The 19,790-nt window shown below is 46.7% G+C and overlaps 1 protein-coding gene across 1 annotated transcript in view; it reads left to right on the forward strand.

Moving 5' to 3' along the window:
- WDR36 (WD repeat domain 36) overlaps positions 1 to 19,790 on the forward strand; it is an 804,166-nt gene that overhangs the window by 714,078 nt on the left and 70,298 nt on the right. The window contains exon 20 of the mRNA XM_069625487.1: positions 10,506 to 10,622. Coding sequence (XP_069481588.1) covers positions 10,506 to 10,622 — 117 coding nt within the window. The remainder of the gene's footprint in view (positions 1 to 10,505; positions 10,623 to 19,790) is intronic.

Consider the following 19,790-nt stretch of genomic DNA (forward strand, 5'->3'; position numbering starts at 1 on the left):
TGTTTTTCCACCTTTTAGGGATCAGGTCCTTTGCCGCCCTCTTGTGGTGGTTGGATTTTCAGAAAGTGTGTTTGGAAGTTTCCTGGCACTGAGATTGGGTGACCTTTGTACTTTTGAATAGTAGTGGCGCTGTGGTCCATCAAAGTGATTCGCAGGTTCTTTGTGCACTTTGCTATCAGACCCCCGTTTTCCAATTTCAGTCACTTTCTTGCGTCGTTCCTCCAAGGTTAAAAAAGGAGAGTCATCGTTTGCCTCACTGATGTATTCTGTTGACGAGGTTTCGTGGCACTGTACATTGTGTTTAGCTGGAGGCGGTGTGTCATCAGGTATAACCACCGGGAGGTCATGGTGGTGCTGACTTAAGTTAGTTAAAGCCTCTTCCATCAGGAAGTCCTCTGTCGATCTGGATTTATTCAGTGGGCTTTTCCTCTCCACCAGATCTATGTAGGCTGCTGGATTTCTATCCTTGAGGAGGTTCGAGTCGTAGTCAATCAGATTGCGGGTAATCTCCAAACCTGTTTTCTGGCCCGTCTTCTTGGGTTGCTTTGCCGCCAATCTCGTTCCTGACAGGGGTAGGCGGAAAACCAGTTGTTTCTCCCTCCTCGGGGTCTCCGGTTGTGTGGCTTTTGGATCTGTAAAGATTGGAAAATCTTTATTAATCTGCGGTTCGTTTCCCTTAGAATTGGGTCTGTCGAGGTCCACTGCCAGTATTGGTTCATTTCCTTCACATACACAATTTGACGGTCGCTTTGTTTCTGGTTGACTATTTTCTTTTGCTTCTGTCGTCACTTTTGCTGGAGGGGTTCTGGGTTTTCTCCATTGCTCCTGGCTATTTTTTGAGGTGGGTCGTGGGTCTGATGGTCGGCCCCGCCCCAGATCGTCCAAAGTGAGAGTTGGTGCTTGTTCGGATTGCACAAAGTCTGGCATCCTAGCTCTTTAGATATTGTTAGGGTTGGTTGCCTCTGATCTTCAGAAGTTTTGTGTCGAGCTGTAAATGCACTGATTTTTTCTGGTTGTTTTTCCATGGCAGCGATGTACCCCTCCAAATAGAGAAGTTTGGAGTGCATCATTGCTGAGATGGTGCTGTGATCCTTTAAGGTGTCATTTATTGACTCGTACAGTTTGGTGAAGGGGGCAAGGGCCACTGTTACTGCTGACATGATGGTCAGAATATCCAACTTTTTCTTTGGGGAGTCAGCTGGTGTGGACTCTGATAGTTCATTAAGACGCCGTGCTCCGAGTGGAGTTTCTGGTAAGTCGCTGTTCCTTCTAGCTTTTGAGGGAGTTGGTGCCAAGGGTGTGGAAAGAACTTTTTTGGAGATACTGGCACGAGGAGGTGTTTTGCTTACAGGGGCCAGATCTACTGGTTCTTCAGATTCCTTTTGTAGCTCAAAGTGTGTGGGGTTTGCCCCTAGAACTTGCTCCTGTATGGGGTCCAGGTATTCCTGGCTATTCTCTTCCACTGAACTTTGGTCCAGAGTGCCTACTAATGGTTTGTCCCCCCTGGTTTCTATTGGTGATGGGCAAAGGTTTGCCTGCGCGGCTGGCTTGCTCAGTGGCATTTCAGAGAAAACTCGGGTGGTGTGGACACCGCCCGACAAGTCCTTGTCATGTGAGTCAGTGGTTATCCCAATCTGGCGTTTTCCCTGGCTCGGGTCAGAGCTCTTTGTCCGTGTAACTTGGAGGTGCTCTGACTACCGTGTCTGAGATCTTAAGGTTTTCCCCCTGTGGTTCTAGCTCCCTGGGGATATCTATCTGCCTTGATTCCACTTGATGCGGATTCAAGTTTGATTCCTTTAAGTTGTGGGCCTCTACAGGCTCATCTGTACTGAAAACGACTTCCAGCATTTCGCTGTCACTAATTTCACAGATCTTGTTGTATTTCCTTTTACATTGTTTCCCAAAGAAGTCTTTTAGTGTGTGGGTTAAAGCAGGTTTGTACTCCACACTTTTAGGAGAGACCTTGGGTTTCAGTGGTCTCCTGGTAAAATGTTTTGCTGGTGGCTTTTTGCCATTTATGGGTGAAGTTAGTGCAGACCCTTATTTTTGCAGCCCACCGATGTTGGTGGCTGGGCGTGACTGGGCTATGGATTTCCGCACCTTCCCATTCCCCATTTGGGTCGGGAGCGTTGAATAGAGGTGTACCTGGCTGAGCGGCCTCTTTGGATTGTGCGGGCGGCACTGTCCATTGTGTTGGGGTTGGATGTACATCGATGCTACCACAATGGGTTGAGGGAGCTGTATGCTCCTGTCCAACATATTGTCCTGGGCCACAATATTTTGGTTATTTTTTAAGGTTTGTTTATTTGTCCTGTCAGTTGATTTAGGGGCAAATTCCTCTAACGTTGGGTGCACAGAACCAAAGGCTTCTCTCGTGAGTCCGTAGATTTCCTTTCTTGAAGTTTGCCTGTTCCTCCTGAGGCGTACTCCCTCTATTCCGACCGCAGCACCACTCCGGCCCCGCCCACTGCCCACTGCTCCGTGGCTCGACGCGGTGCCTCCTCCGACAGACAGCGGTCGCAGGGGAGAGGAGCAGCTGCAATCGACGTAGCCAGCCAGGCAGCTGCGACAGAAGGTAAGGTTTTTACCGCAGAGACGATGTTCCTGTGGGCGGATGAGCACATTTCGCCAACGCCTTCAGTGGCATAGGCAGACTCACTGTTTGGCGAGCCCTGTGCCTGGGAGGAGGGTATCGGGGCAATGTTGACACACGGTGCGGGCGGCTGAGGCCGCAGCGTTATGGTGCAAGGCGGGTCGGGTAGACCAAGGCCCTTGGGACCGGCGTCCAGAGGTCTCAGGATTGTCCTGTCTGGGTGGATTGAAACCTCTGGACTTTCGGCCCCAGTATGAGCAAGGACAACTTTCCCGTGTCCGCTGAGGGGTTTCTCTTTCCCCTTCCACACGTGTGCGCAAGCTCCTCAAACGCTGGCCTCTTTCCTCCAGGGCGGCGGGGCTTAGCAGAGGGCAGTCCACGGCATCCACAGCGGCCATAGACTGCTACTCTGCCGCTACTCCGTGGCCCCTCCGCGGGGAAGTGAGGTTTTTAAAGGCAGTCACCTCCCACTCACTGAAAATGCTGGAAACTGTAGATAGACTCAAAGTCTTAGGTGCAGGAAGAAAGTAGCAGCAGTCACTGCCAAAGACTGCTACTCTGCCGCTATGAGTATTTTATTACCTCACCAGCACTAGTAAATTAGAATTTACCTTCAAAGATTCATTCTTGTAAGCAGCATTGTGGCTCCTGTGACCTTTGGGCAGAGGGCCCCATTTTTCGTAATGTTAGAGTAATCATTTGTTAACCTTCTCCATCGTATACTGCATTATTTTACTTACCTCCTGTGTCGAATAAGCCATTTGAATGCCTTTATGAACCTATGGTGACTGTATAGAAGTTTATTATTGAGCATTGCGTGATATCACCTGCTAGTTTCCTTTTTCATTGTGTGTAGAAGGCCTTGAATAAATATTTGTATAATGCATAGGAATGTGCTAGTAGTGTTGATTATGTTGTGAAGTCTGTTCTCAGCCTCCATTGCTGCCTGCAGTACCTGCTTTCACCAGCCTTTCACCAGTGCACAGCTTTAAAAACCCAGCCAGCTCGCGGAGCGACGCGAAGTGTGCTGGAGTGTTGTTGTGTTGCTTGTGAGGCAGGGAGCGGCCAATTGACTCAAGAAATTCTGATTGAGCCGGATCCAATGTTTTTCCTGATGCTTAGGACTAGTCTCCAGTCTAAATCACAGGTGCGCACTGTGAGTATTGCGCTTAAAGCATCACCTAAACCCTTTAATCTTCCAAAAACTCAGCGATCTCTGATACTGGGCCACAAGAAAAATGGGTCTAAAGGCACAAGAGTGAGGCGTCAGATAAAAGATGGCAGGACCTGGTTACAGAATGCTTCTGGCTGAACTGAATGTGCAGGGCAATGTCATCCCAAATCCCCATGAGGTCTCCCTACCACTTCAATTTTGGCAAAAACGTGGTCAAAAAGAGTGCTAACAAGTTCTTTGTTCCCTGTCTGAGTACAACATCTGTACTGGACTTAACGGATGTTGAGCTACTGCAGAGTGAAGACACCACCCCTCATAATCCCTGGAAAGATACTCCTCCTGATTACGAACCACCACACAATGGTCCTCTGGGCGGGCAAAATTCACAGACTAAGATAGAAGCTATTCAATCCCTACTTACCATTACTTTAGTTGCAGTTGTGTCTTCGGGGGATTTGGCCGCGACGACTGAGGGGCAGGGGGTCGACCCTCGGCTGACGAATCCCACTTGGAGTCCTTCTGGAGAGGGGGTTGATGAGGTTTGTCTGGTCTGGAGGGGCGATAGGGAATCTGCGCAGTGCCCAACAACGCCAAGACAGCATCTGAGAATCTGTGCTGCCAGATCTTCTGAGACGCCCTTAGAGGTCCACATTGGAGAGGCATGCGAACCCTGGTGTATATCCAGGGAATCGAAGTACGATGTTAAACCCATGATCTCGACAGCTCATTTTCCGAGAAACGAAATCCAAAACAACTCTGAGCATACTTACGACTGTGAACTTTCCAACTCAAAAGGTCAACAAAGTCTCATTTCATTTCTTACCGTCCCGGGTCCTGTCCTTCCACTTCACGAAAACCCCAGAGGAAATCTTCCACCAGCTCCTAATATGCATTCTCCACCTCTGCCTAACCTGATCAAAATCTCGAGCAATGGATGCAACCTGCCCGATTATAATACACACTACAACTTGATAGCGGGCATGACCACCTCTCATCTTTTTATTAAGTTATATGAAACAATGAACGAAACAAAGACCAAACTATCCTGCTTGCCCTATTGCATTCAAAGAGCATATTTATAGAATGCTTCATCACCTCACTCCAATCCAGAGTGGTTCAGGAAATTGCATACTCTAATAGCATACAGCGAGAGATCCAGGACGCCTTGGAGCTTGAAAGAGCTGATTCTGATTTCCCTACGCTGTCTGAGGTGATAACAGGAAAAACCTCCTTGGCCCCTTTACCAGGCAAGCCGTCAACGACAAAACCTAAGTCAGAGAACGTGATTGATCTGACTACCACCAAGCAACCCCGCAGTCCAACAGAAACCCCTTCTAATTCCCTTACTTTCGTGACCAAGTCCACTGAAACCAGAGGGGCCAACCCTTTCTCCATCTTTGGTCACAAGAAAAAGAGGAAATTAGTTAAAGAAAAAGACTGAGAGCTACCTCAAGTTAAGAAACCCAAACTTCAGGCCGCGACCAAAGCCTGTATGCCTAAAGTGTCATGTGTGACTAACCAGATTTTCTAGCCTATTCCCCTTCCGCAGGCGACGACCACCAATGTAACCAAAGTTTGGATCCAGAACCTAGAACCGAAGCCCCTTCTAACTGCTTTGGATACTTCCCAACCAAAAGGATCTAACACAATAATGATACCGGATGACACCTTAGGGACGCCGCTGATGAACTTCCGACCACTCTCCCATCCAGCCCTGGGATAATCTTGCCAATCCCTATTTTATCACCTATGGGCGATGTAGCAAAAAAGTCCTTATGGCTGCGCGATGCGCCAAAGAGAAGTCCACTGAAGGACCTACTTACCCACCGCAGAGGAACAAGACCAATGACACCATTCCAGACCTTGGCTGAAAGAGGGAAAATGCTCTCCCGAAGTCTGCCAAGCTAGCTGATGCAACTTCAAGACAACAGTCCGTACCGAAGTTCGCCCAGGAGCATGAAAACATAGTCTCTTCCAACAGAGAGACGTGACTGGGTGACCACCCCCAGAGACACCTTGGCTCATCATCATCTAAAGTAGTTTTGGAACACCTTCTACCAGCTCGCGACAGCCCGATTCTGAACCGTGCTAATGTTGTGAGTCTCTTGTATAACGTCTCTCTGTTAAGATTCCTAAAAACGGAGGATATCTTAGTCGACTTCCCTAATGAACACTCAATGGACAGTCATACTACATCTACGCTCCCAACAAGTGAAATCCTTGCTGCTCCAAGTGAAAAAGGGCTGCCCGTTGGCTCTTACCCTATTTGGTCTGTTTCCTTCAGCCCTTAAAGAAGTATGGCCAAAAGCAAGACTGTACCATCCTAAGCTTGCTACCAAACCAAAGACAAACCTACTCCATGCAGACGATGTTGTCCTGTTTGACCTAACCCCCATTGGTCTGCAAAGGATTATAAACCCCCTGGACAATTATCTAATGGAAAATGGGCTCAAAGTGAATCCATTAAAGACCACTATTATGATTTTGGGTGACCATGGCCGTGGCCCAAGAAGGACGCAAGTGGTTTATTGGGAAATGTCCTTTATCAATGGTTGATCAAGTTACATACCTTGGCTTGCTAAACAGCAAAATCGACCTTCCGCGACAGAAGGGCTTGCGGGCAAAACGAAGCCCTTTTATCTCTCAAGGGCGACTGTTGCATAGAAAATTCATTACATTTTCCATGGAGCCCATCTTGTCCTTCTTTAAGGCAAAAGTCACACCCACACTAATTTATGGAGCCGAAGGTGTCCCCCTTAACTCCTGGCGATTATGGCCTACCTTGGAAGGTTAGACCAGCTATGGGTCACAGACTGTGTGGTGGACCCTGCAAGACAACATACTGAGGTAGACATTGGCAACCTTGGCCCTAGCTGAATGTTTTCACAGCCGCCTCCTTGCAGAGCTTGGCTGCTCACTTCCAAGATCCAAGGTTGAGCGGACTCTAGTCCTCAGCAAAAGCTCCAGAACAAATTAATTTGCTGGGTCTACAGGCTAGCAGATGTCCCTGTTTGCCCTCTTACCTTCTGTGTGAGACGAGTGTGTGTTCATCCTAACAAACACTTGGTAATTAATTAACTCAACAAGCGGGATGGTACAGGGTTGTTGCCTCTGTGCAGAGAAGAAATGCAACTGCGATTCTGGGTTCTGGAGAATGCTGTCTGATGACCGTTCTTGCCAGTACAGCGATTCATTGTGAATGCTCTGAGCAGTGTGAAGGCATCATGAAGCAAGACACAGACCGATTAAAATTCAAGACAAACACTTTTATTAACTTAAATGTCAGGATGGAAAAGGCCTAACTTGCCCTACGCTAAGGTGGGATTTCCCTACCTAAATAAAACTAAGGAAATTTTGAGTTAAAGAGTTCAACTGAAGAATCTGTGTCTAAAACATACATTTGCCCTCACAACTAATCTATACAATGTTTAGGGATGCCAGCAACCAAAAGAAACCCTGTCCAACATAAAGTTCAGCTTGCAGCTTCCTTTCAGCTCCCTTTTAGCTCCATTCACCAGGTATAAAACCGTTCCTGCAAAAAGTCTCAGGATTACCTCTCGAGTTCAGGTTGAAACAGTTTTAACCAGTACTCTGGGTTCCCTTCCCCAAGTTCCAAGTAACCCAGTTCAAAGCACAAAAGAACCTTGAGACTCCGGTCCCAAGTTAATAAATGGTTGAAGTTTCTGGGTTCCCTTCCCCAAGACTTAATTTCAGCAGTACAAAAATATCCTTTGTTTTCTTAACGCTCCGTCACTCTTGTGCCTTTATTTGATGGTTGGTTTTTCATGAACAAATTGTAGATGTGTTGGATTAAACTTCAAAGTTTTAATTAATTCTGCTTTCACTGTAATTGTCTTATATGCAGTTTTCACGTCATTCATTTTAGAATACAGCATACACTGGTCCCACTTGGATTTAAAGTTTCATTTAGAATTTAGCATCAAATTGTTTTACTAAATTTAAAGTTCTGTTTTAACTCTGAGTTTAATATCTAACAGTTCTGCTCTTTTTCTTTTGTAACTTTTTTTCTTAGTTCGACATTCAGTAGACCATGGTTGTACTTGTTAATGTTTTCACCCAGTTCGGTATTCATAGGCACGGGTTGCGCTCAGAACACACTTTCTATTCAACCTGCTGTGTAATATTTCTTTAATTCACTTCAAATGAAATGCCCAGCATTCTGAGGCTTTCGGGAAAGTGTTTCCTCCAACACTTGACCACTCTGATACAAAGTATTCCTCGGACAGACAAGTTGAAACACTTGCGCACCGGGTTTCTCAATTGATAGAAACTCCCCTGTCGCGTTCACAGGCTTTCCAGCAGCATGGATCATACAGCCTTCTGCTCTTCACGTCAGCTGTCCAATTCCTGCCCCTTAGGCACTCCTGTGGCGACCTCGTGACACAGGGGAACAAGCATCTTGACCACAGGGAAAAGGGACAGCCTCTCCATATGGCTCCCTTCACAATGTTCGGTCTGTTCCACAAAGCTCCTGCCCCACGCTTCCATGAACTACCTCTCTGCAGACCTCAGTGTTTCGGCATGGTTTCCAATTAAAGTTCCCTGCTGCTTTCACCGGCCTTCCTGCTGCTTCTCCTGTCACTCTCTTTGCTGGTGGGCTGTTCTTTTTATACACCTGCAGCCCCTTCACAGGCTGCAGGTGTGGATTCCCAATCAGCCCTGCCTGACCATAAAGACATGCCTGACCTTCAGTGCTCTTAACAGGCATCTTCCTCGTCCCAGTACCAGAGCGGTAAGAGTTTAGTTGCCTCTTCTTCCTCCCGCTACTGTTGGGTGGGGTTTACATGTGGGAAAACTAGGGGAGCTGACTTAAAATAACATATAAAGGTCAGGGAAGGGTTGGTCATCAGTAGGGGAATGAAGATACCATGTCTCGCCTAAGGGCACCTCATTCTTTCTCATCCTCCTTCTGGGTCTTCCAGGCTTGTCATTTTTCCTAATGTTGTTCTGACCAAAGGGAATGGGATGACAATATCCCACAAATGTTTCTGGGAATAAGGGGTCATCATGAAATGGAAAGGGACAATACTGTCTTACCTGAGAACCCTCCACCCAGGTGATCCTTCCTTGTTTCTCCACCTCCAGGGCCAGGATCCAAAAGTGATGGCCGTCCCCTGGCCACCAGTGCAGAGGATCCAAGGGAAATGGATGCGAGAACGCTCTCAGGTTTCTCGCAGCCGACAGACTTCAGCCTCCCATGAGCGGGAAATCTTCCAATAATTTCTGGAGGAGATCCTCATCCTCTGAGGAACTCCTTAGGTGGACCACTTTGCTTTCAGTGTGAATTGCAAGTGCAAGTTGTTCTGCTCCAGGGATTTTCCTCTACAGTGAGCTCGGGGATACATTAGTTGAATTAAACTTCAATCTCCTATATATGTTCTCTTTAACTGGCTGCCATTTTGGTCTTAAGCAGTGTCATTTCTTTACAATCCCTATTGTCTGGCAGCTTTTGTGGGGTTTGAGTAACCGGTTTCCCCCACACCAGTTTGTTTCCTGCGTGGGATTTGAATCTAGTTTTGACTTTTCTTATTGGAGCTCTGTTTGAACTCCCTTGGATTCATGTTATGTGAGACTGCTTCACCCATAAGGCGACTTTCCTAGTGGCCATCACTTCCACGAGATAGGTGAGTGATGTTAAACCTCCATGCTTGCTGTTCTTCAAGGAGAAGGTGACATTGAGAGTGAGGCCACTCCTCCTGACCAAGATTAGGTTGAACTTTCACCTTTTTCAGAAGACCCATCTTCCAGTCTTTCCCCCCCCCCCCCAACTCCCAACTCCTCGTCCCTCTAAGATGGATGAGGTTCTATTGGTGGGACCCTTTCCACACCCTCAGCTAATTCGTCTCTCAGCCGAGGGACATCTGGAAAGATGACTAGCTGTTGGTTAAACTGGTGGCAATGTGGTCAGACGGGTTACTAAACAGACCTTGTCCAGATGGGTCATTCCCGGTTTCGCGGAGGGCTACGATCTGGCTGTGAACGATGTGCCCGATGGGCTCGGTGCTCGTTCTATCAGAGGCCTCACACCACCTGTGCTCTGCAGAGGGGCATTCTTGTCAAGTGTCTTTGTGGGCTTTGCTTCACACTTTTTTCAAACATTCATGTCTGGATTCACTGTTGGGGTAGGACACTCAATTTGGCCTACTGGTGTAGGTGGTGGTTTTCTCGCTCCAGACTTTTGTACTGCTATGGGAGTCTTGTCTTAGATGAGGGATCTGTGGGAGAAAGGGATCCATTAGAAAAACAAATGCCTCTCGGCAATGTTCTTTCTAATAGAGTTGGCCTTCCGCCCATAGATTTCTCATCCCCCTCCCAACCTGCCCTTCTTGGCAGATAGTGTGTACACCTCATCTGTTCTGTGGTCCCTCCGTTGCTTAGTGCTATGGCAAAAGGTGGCAGTGAGGTCATGCAGCACAGCGGCTCTATATACTGGCCCAGATGCCGCATCCAATGGTGTCGGACAGAACAGTTGATGAGCTGCACTGCACCCCCTCGTGGCTGAAAAGGGTTTTGAAATCAGCTGGCGCTCAAGAGAGATCTATGACAAGGAATCTGGGAAAGGGTGTAACGGGACTTATCCGTGAGAAAGAACATTTCCAAGAGATAAGTAATTGATTTTCTACTTCTAACAATGCATTATGCCAAGTGACTAACTTTGAATGAATCCCATGTCACCAAGGTGCTAATTTTCATGGACATTTCTTATTTTCTCATTAGAAAAGGAACAAGCCTAAGGAACCGCCAAAAGTGTCAAAATCTGCTCCTTTCTTTATACCAACGATTCCTGGCCTGGTGCCCCGATTTGCGGCCACAGAGCAGGAAAATAATCAGCAGGTATGTTTTTGCTTAAAGTGATAATTCTTTGCTTTATTAAGTTAAATTAGTTGATGCTCTCGAGCAAGGTTCTCAAACCAGTAGATCGGGACACCAGTGGATGTCAGCAAAAGGATGCTATGGGGCTGGTTAATGGGGTTGTATCAATAAGTCATGTCCATTTTAGCAATTTTTAAATTGGAGATAGTACCACACAATGGGCTCAAATCAATGAACCTTAGGAAACTTTGGTGTGGCAGAATACTTTCTATGTAAACCGGCCTCAGAATATACCCATATAAAATAGTTTCACCTTTTTATGATTTCCGTTATCTCAAGAGCATAGCGCCACAGAACATAGGACATGGTGGCCTCACCCTTGTTAATTAATAGTTTTTAGCCTTTCAGTGCAGGCCAGCCTTTGAGATACACATCTAGAGTTACTGGAAGTATAGCTTTCTTCCGTCTATGAACCATCTTTCATTGGTAATAGAATATCCATGCACACCAGCAGGACTCACAGGCAAGAGTGATTGCTGATTGGCAGCAGAGTTGATGAAATTGAAACTGACATCTGTTCAGCATTTTATGGAACTCTGTGGCTTTTGGGTGCTCACTCTGTCCAGGAATGTCCCCAGTGGGTGCAATTTGTATATTCATAGAAGGGCCTGCAAGGCCTCAGTGAGCTGAAGGGACAAATGAAGGGACGTGCATGCAATGCTGTAATATGCACAAGCACTGCCTGTTGCCAGGGAAAGCAAGATTGCTGTCCAATTCCAGACATAAGTCTTTGGAAGCATTGTAACCGTGGCAATGCTGGTCTCACCATGCTTCCTGACAAGGTGATAAGAATGTAAACCGCGACAATGCATGGGGCATCACAGGCCATTATGGTATAGCCGGTCATGCATGGTAAAAGGCCCTGTGTACTGTATCACAAATGCCTTGAAACCAGTAATCTAGCTCCATGACAAAATCTATGCTAAGCAGTATTCAATTAGGCAAATTAAAGTCCACATGTCCCATGTCGGGGCAACTTCAGGATGTAAGACACTCCCGCACATTCACAGAAAGGTTTCTTGCAGGATAAATGGCATGGCCCACTAGGACAATACTGGTTACGTTAATTGTCAAGAAGAAAGGTTGCTGATGCCTAAAAATGTGGATTGCTGCAGGGATGGGCTCTTTGTTGGCTGCCAGCGTCGGTGCGGACCACTCAAGGAAAGATATCTGTGGTGCCATTTATGGTACTGGCACTACACTTTCGGCTGTCATGCACTACTCGTGTGCTGTAAGAAAGCAGACCATACCCCCACCAGCTGCATTTCAACCTGTGCTGGTTGAGCCGCTGATCTGTAGGAAACACTGGGGCAAAGGTTTTCGGTTTGTGGTGATCACAGGCCAGAAGAAATCTCTACGCATTGTGACGAATCTGACAGCCTGGTCACTGATTCCCTGGAAGGAAACCTCTTACGTGGCCAGGAAAAGGCAGACACATCTTGACTCTGATCCTGGGGTTGGCTATCTGCGAGAGGACCACATGGGAGAGGACAAGCTCCAGGGAGACAGAAAAAGACTGAGTCAAGACAACCCTTCAGTCATAACGTTGATTGACAACCATTAGCCAGTGCAACACTCCTACATAGCTTATTCTAATACAGATACTGACTTCCCGGGTCTTTCTAGCCCAGAACCTCATTCACCCATCCTTTTTTGGTACTGAGACGAGGAAGAGGGATGGAGTAATGACCCTACTACTCAAGCATTTTCTAAAACTACATTAATTGTATTTTATCAGATTTTAATATGTCCCCAACCATGAGCTCAGTCACTATGTAGCACCTCTAAAGCAAGGGGGACATGAAGGGGGAAGGCTGATCAGTCACAGGTGTTTAGAAAAATCAGATCAGTTATGTGCTAAGGAACGAGGCACAATGGATAATTGTAATGCAAGATATATTGCCAAATGAATATCAGCCGTAGTTCAAATATAGTGCCATAGCCAAAGTGCAAGTGGTAAGGGGGCCAGAAGCACAAAGAACAGAATAATGTCCCATCTGTCCAAGCTAGAGGAATCCCAAGATCAAAGGTTATGTGTAGGGATCAAGCCTCAAAGTTGAAATGCTTTCTTTAAAAGGACGATTTTTAGTTTTATTAGAACCAAAGGTGGTTCTTGTGTGATTAGGTTGATAAGGAGGGTTGTTTCAAAGGGAGGATCTTACAACTTGAAGTATTTTGCTAACAAACATCTTTTTCTTGAAAGCTGCAGTCACTGCCATGAGAATTAGCTGATGTCAAGGATCTGGCTGGTTTTGATCTCTTTAAATCTTATGTTTAAGGAAAGCCGGACATTTGTTCCAAAAAGCCCTGTGCTTGAAGCAAATGAGTTTAAAATTGATGCAAGCAGAGCCTGGAAGCCAATGAGAAGGGACAAGCTCTGCAGTGATACGGTCTTGGTGTTTAAGGCCAAGAGTCAATCTGGCAGCTTTGTTCTGGATAATCTGTGCCAGGAAATATTTCCCTTTTGCAGCTTTCCCTTAATTGACATCAATGTAATGCCCCACCTTTTTGCTATGACATGATGAACCCTGTCCTAACCTTTGGAGGTAAATAAAGCCCTTTTGCTTCAGTTTCCTTGCTCAGCTCATCTATTTTTTGGGCACCAGCCAGCCCATATGGCTATCAGTTTAGGGTGACGCTTTCTGGAAATGCAGCACGTGGCTACACCACAAGTTTCGAGCCCGGTAGGCCTCAATACTAAACAGAATAGGTACCTCCCAAACAAACCTTAAACACAAAACCACAGCCAATAACACCTAGACAGGGTTACACTGAAGGGGATACAACACTTTCAGCAACAATGTGGACAACAGCATTTGTGGACATCTTTGAATCAGGAGGATTGGGAGGATGAAGAAAGGGGGTATGCACTGAAATCAAAACTTTGCAGATTTAAATTTCAACGCCATCTGAGGATAGCCCTTGAAATCTAAAAGAATGGTCCATGAATGATTTTAGGAAAACCACGTCTAAAATGGCTACCTTAATGGACCAAGAATACTGCCTCTGTAGGGAATACCATCAAAGAAGGCCAGACTCTAAGGGTATTTTAGTTCTCAAGAGGACACTTACTCTGCCCATGACTTCCTGGAGGACATTTACGACTCAAACTCGCACATAGATCTCTCAGGACTGTGTGGATATTGACAGTTACGCCATGCCCTCCTCAGGCGAGGAAAATCCACCTGTGTCATCATCCCTACTGAACACACAGTTCTATACACAGATCTGATTTTCAGTGGTGAGGTGGATTTCAAAAATCTACCCTGATGGTCGATTTTGGGAGGCCACCCTATTGTGCTGAACAGGGAGAGATTGAGATTTTAACCAAATCAAATCAAGGTAAGGTAGCAGAGCGGCAAGGTTTAGTCTCAGGAGGTTTGTGACAGTGGTCTAGGCCTACAGTGAGTTCACACAGAACACCATCAATAATTCAATTTAGACAGGCAAGTACAAAAATATGCAATGATGTGAAGCCTTTAGCTTGCACACTAAGCATGTAAAACTTCTAGTCAAGTTTTGTCACACATATACTATAAACAACTCTATACATTCACACTTAGGAGAAGAAACACAGCATATACTTCAATAACCATAGAATAGTTCTGCTAACACTTAATGAGTTCAACCCTAAGTGGTTTGTGGCCTTGTGCCCTAAAGTCACCAGTTACAAAGTTATGCTTCACAGGTAGATGTATTAAGAGATTGGAAGATGCCAGTGGTTATGATCAAAAAGTAGAAAATGTAAAGTTGAGTTAAGTAAACCAACTCCATCCCAGTCACTGGGATAGGCCTACGAAGGGAACCTTGACCAGGACCCCCACTGACCAAGGTCAGGAAAGGGTAATTTAGGGACAAGACTTTACGCCCTGACTCCGATTTCTCCAGAGACCACTGCTGAGGTTCTGGATTCCATTGGGGACAGTCTTCTGTGGTTGTCCCCGTTAAGGGAGGCCCACGGGCTTTGGATGCAGAGGTCCCTTTCAGTTGCAGAATTTAGTTTCTGTGGGTCGTGGTGCTTCAGAATCCAGAGACCTTCCAGCAGAACACCCAAATAAAGAATAGATAAATACCACCTCTGCACACCTCCAGCGGGTGAAGATGACGAGTTGCAACGGTAGTCCCGATGGTCAGGAGGCAAAAGACAATCTTCCAGAAACGACCAAAGGAGCAGATCCTGCACAAACTCCGTTGATGCATGAAAGGTGAAAATGCAGGGGCAGGAGTTGTTACACAAGTTGAAGATCCTTTAAGTTCCAAGGATTTACTCGGAATAGCGTCCCACGCCAAGGAGAGAACTGTTAAGTCCACATGATCCTATGTACATCAGGGGACAATCAATCCCAGACTCTTTACTAGTGGCTGCTGCCCCCAAAAGAGCAAGGTTACCAATGGCAGTCACAGAATACCCCCTAGACAGGCAAAACCTACACCTTCAGCAAAACGGCTTCAGCAGCCTATGGAGTAAGGTTTGCCAATGCTAAAGCTCTCATGGCCAGATACAGCAGGTCACAATGAGGTGACGTGGAGGATCTAGGCAAACGGATCCCAGAGGGACTGCAGACCTTTCAGGAAAATTAATACTGAGGGAAGACAATCTGGCAATGCCATTATAAAATAAATAGTGTAGATGCAGCATAGACAGTGGGTTGCAAAATAGCAGTTGCAGCCGTCAAGTGACAGGAATGGCTAGGAGGTACTAGTTTCAAACTAGAAACACAAGCCACTCTTTTAGACAAAACAGTAGAGGAATCACGCTTGTTCAGAATGGCAGTTGATGAGGCACCAGAAAGAGACAAAAAGGATCATGATACTCTCAAAACACTGGGACATCTCGGGCAGAGGTTTTCAGATTAGAGCATTCCCAGCCAATAGACTGTCCTTTCGAGCCTTTGCATGTAAACAACCTGAAACGGGTGGGGACGGATTGGTATGCAGGGTCACAGGCTAAGCAGAACAAATACTCTTCACCATCTAGAAACATACATAGCATTAAACCGAGGGGAGGAGGACCACATACACAAGGATCATTGTCCTCATCAAAGCAATGACTCTCAAATGTAGGTCCCCTCCCATGCATCTTCTGTAGGAGCGCTTCGGGACGATCCATCAGGTGGCGTCACTTATCCCCAGAGGGGAGCCCCTTTCCATGAGGCTAGGGAGGTGACGCCATTAACAGTCCCCCTAGAGGTGGTAACATGCAGGAGGATCTCATGGGGCGGGTGGAGAGGTTACTCTCTCCTGGGGACAATGCCGTGAATCTGGGACGCAGCCCCAATACCCCAAAATCCCACAGGGTAATACCCAAGCAGTCCTTACGTATGCTAAAGTCAAAGACTGTTACTGTAATGTGTCAGACATTCTCACTGTGCTAGGTACTGGGACAATGAAGAACCCAAGAACGCTACAGTCCAGCATGAAGAATGTTTGACCAGCTGTTGTCAATCCAAAGGATGTTACGCTGGGACAGGCCCAGCTGCGTAAGCTAAACTGTAAAGGACGACAAAGAGAGCGACTCACAGAAGGAGAAGTCTTAACACTCGGAGGCCGCCAAAAGGTCAGCAAGCTGGAAACCGGACCATCGAAGGCTGCAGCCGAAGCAGTATGGAGTGTCGAGTAGGGACGCAAGTAAAGCGTTTCGCCAGTCTGAGTCGACTACCTAGAAGCTGAGTTAGTGTGTTGGTGGCGTGACCTGTGGTGGATGAACAGTGCAGTCCAAGAACTACGCTGAGACCACTAACACTAGCCTACCGCAGAGTCGCATAGGTGATTGCATGGGAAATACAAGTAACTGTGGTGTTTACGCAACCTGTAACGGGTGGACCCTCTGGTCCGAAACATGCTTCCAAACCGCCATTGGGAATAGGTGGCAGTCAAGCAGGCTGAAGAACAGAATAAGAAAGAGAAAGAACGAACCCATGACCCCTGGCAAAACCCGTAAGGAGAAGGTAATGGGAACAGTAATAAGTCTGGGAGGGGGCCGGGAAAACTTGAGAGAGCTAAACAAGAGAGAAGTAGATCATTGTGTGAGGCAACTCCCTGGCCCGTTCCATTAGACTGTGGTATTGAAGTGTCGAGGAGGGCTCAGGGAGTGTCTCCCTCGTCCCAGTGGGGACAAGTTAAAATAGTGTTCAAGTAGAGAGAACACAAGGTCTATGGTAGTTTAGAAGTCTGGACCAGGACACAAAATCTTTATTTTGATTATTACAGACCCACATTTTTGTTTGGTTGATGTAGGGAAAACCACCTCTAGAGATGCAGAAAGATAGGTTTTTGAATACTTAAGACATGTTTTATAGCCCTAACTTCAAGAGCCTGTTCAGACTTCTCATTCTATGTCACCACAGCTCATTCAACATCTCACCCACGCATGGGAGGACATAACATGAGACCAGTGGGAGTAAGACACAGTAACCAAGAAGGTACTGCATTGAGTTGCTTCAGCCTCCATGCAGTCTACCTCTGTGGGACAGGAAAATTCCAAAGGAACACAGAAGTCCTGAAGAAGGAAATGGTGTTACTCCTTGAGAACACCATCAGACATGTACCTTAGCATGAGATTAACAGAGGCATTTACTCACTCTATTTTTTTAATTCTAAAGAAGGACAAAACAAAAAGTCCATTGCTAGACCGGAAGCCAGCAAACAAGTATGTAAAACCCCAAAGGTTCAGAATGACAACTCTTCAGGAAGTCGTCCCACCTCTTATAAAGGGGATATTCATGTTGACACTAGACATGCAAAATGCATACTTTCATACTTCAGTGTTGTCCAGTCACAGAAGATTCCTAAGGTTCAAGGTACAGACGCAACACTACCAATTCAAGGTACTAGCTTTTGTAATGGCATAAGCACCATGCATGTTCACAAAGGTCCTTCCCGCAGTGGCAGCACATCTTCACCGGAAACGCATCCCTGTTTGCCCCTATTTAGACCATTGGCTCAAAATAGGCAATGCACTACAGTCATGCCTAGCGAACACATAAGCAACTGTGAACCTGTTGCACAAACTAGGGTTCACTGTCAACAAGACAGTCACGCGTAGTACATCACAGAACAAAGTTTCTAGCCAAAATAGACTCAGAACTAATGTTAGGGAGAATTTTCATTTTAGTGCTAAATTCCTCCCACCTTGGAGATCTCCAGCTCTTTTGATGAACTTTAGGATTTTGAACTTTTAAAATTCTGTTTTCTGTGTTCGTTTCTTTTGGTTGTGGAGTCTGACAAACTCCATAGGCATCATCTTTTACATTGGGTCACACAGCACCTTCAGTGCAGTGGCCCTAGATTTCCCAAAGGTTTAAATACCTTCTCTTGGATAAACTACTGTTTGCAAGAGCAGTAAAGAGCAGTAAAGTGAAATCGACTGTATTTACATTTGTAACTTTCTAGACCCAGCACACATTGTTACAATAGGGTGGTGGAGGGGTTACCTATCCCCTTTGTGTAGCTTCTCATGTAACATTTTTTCTGATGCTTGTTAATCTGCTTAGAATCACATGCTGTGCATATGGTCTGACATCCAGTGGTAACCACAGAGTATTGCATCTTGTCTTTCGACGTCGGCATAGGCGCGCTTGTAACACTATCCCTATCGTGACGAGTAGTGTACCCAAAATCCCTCACGCACTGAGGTCCCTCAGATTGTTTTTTTCCACCCAGAGAACTGGTCGGTTTATAGCGCAGCTCTTACATAAGAGACATTGTTTATCTTAAACAGACTTGTCGGTTATTCCCCCTTTAAGTCACTTCGACGGCAGGGACAACTTCGACAAAGACTTCGGGGGATTTGTCTGCGGTGGTGGATTTCGGCGTTTAAGATCCGGCAGCTGAAGCATCCACGTGGCCGGGCCCTCTGGCCGGCCTTAACAGTAGGGAAAGTGAGGGTCTGGGTGGACATATCTTTCTTTCCCCCTCTTTACCCTCTAGGTCTGGTCATCTTTGTTTACACCTTTCGCTATGGAAAGTACTCCTTTTTAGGTTCTGCCCTAAGTGTAGGGTCAGATACCCGTGGAAGGACGAGCACAGGACGTACAACTCCTGTCTCCCCTTAGATCACGACGAGAAGCAGTGTGCGGCTTGTAAACTCCTTCGGCCTAAGACCCTCAAGGAGCGCTGTGTAAAGCGGTGGGCCGCGTACGGTATGTTGCAGGCGGAACACTCTTCCCCCCACCGCCACACACGCCTAAAGTGATGGGGGCACCTCCGATGACCAAACATCCGTTGCGGATGTGATAGACCTCGAGGCGGACACTTCTAGGTCCGCCACGCCCGTCCCCAACCCTTCAAGATCTGGCACTAGTCCCGCTTCAGGGCCAACACCCGGCAACAAGGGCGTACAAAGAACGCATTACACTAAACCCACAACTCCTCCACCTATTTCGACAGGTACATCGAAAAAGGTGAAAGCGCCAGCAGGGCCGTCGAAAATTTCGAGGGGATTCCGCTGATCATTCAGATCAACAGCCTTCCCCGCATCCGCAGCAGCGTTGTGTGACTGGGCATTCCAAGACAAACAATGGCGCTACCCCTAAATCAGGTTTACATGTCGAAGTGTGGAAATTCGACGGTCCCGAAAGGCCCGGTAGGCCCAAAATCTACGACTAGGCCTCAAGGCGAAAAACCTACCGCTAGGCCCTCTAACGCCGTGGTAAGCTGTAAATCTACCGATAGACCTTCGGACCCACTTACTTGCGTCAATTCGGTGGTGATTGAACACAGTATCGCAAGAATTACTTTGCCGGTTGGGCTGATACTTATCCCATCTAAAAACATGGGGCAGGCCGCAGACAAATCTATAGATACGCCATGGTGCCCCGATTCTCGCGAGAACTACGAGGACAGTCGGGAGCCTCTTTCCAACACCCTAAGTGACACATTTCAGCATCAAGGGGCGTAAAACGATGTTTCTCCAGCATGGGGTCTGGCATGGATTCACATGCTCATGAATATTCCCCGTCGTCAGGCTGGGAATCCTCGGTAAAGAAAAAACCAGTATCAGTTTCGTTTCTGATCTGGCTTTCGTAGTAATAACCAATCACTGGTCTCTGCGTCATACTGACCACAGCCAATGACTGCCCTCTACCCAAGCACCGCCTCTGGCAGCCATCTTCAGATTTTTACCGCACG

The sequence above is a fragment of the Ambystoma mexicanum genome, chromosome 6p (genome assembly GCF_040938575.1).
Source record: "Ambystoma mexicanum isolate Mex_15411 chromosome 6p, UKY_AmexF1_1, whole genome shotgun sequence".
Classification (NCBI taxonomy): domain Eukaryota; kingdom Metazoa; phylum Chordata; class Amphibia; order Caudata; family Ambystomatidae; genus Ambystoma; species Ambystoma mexicanum.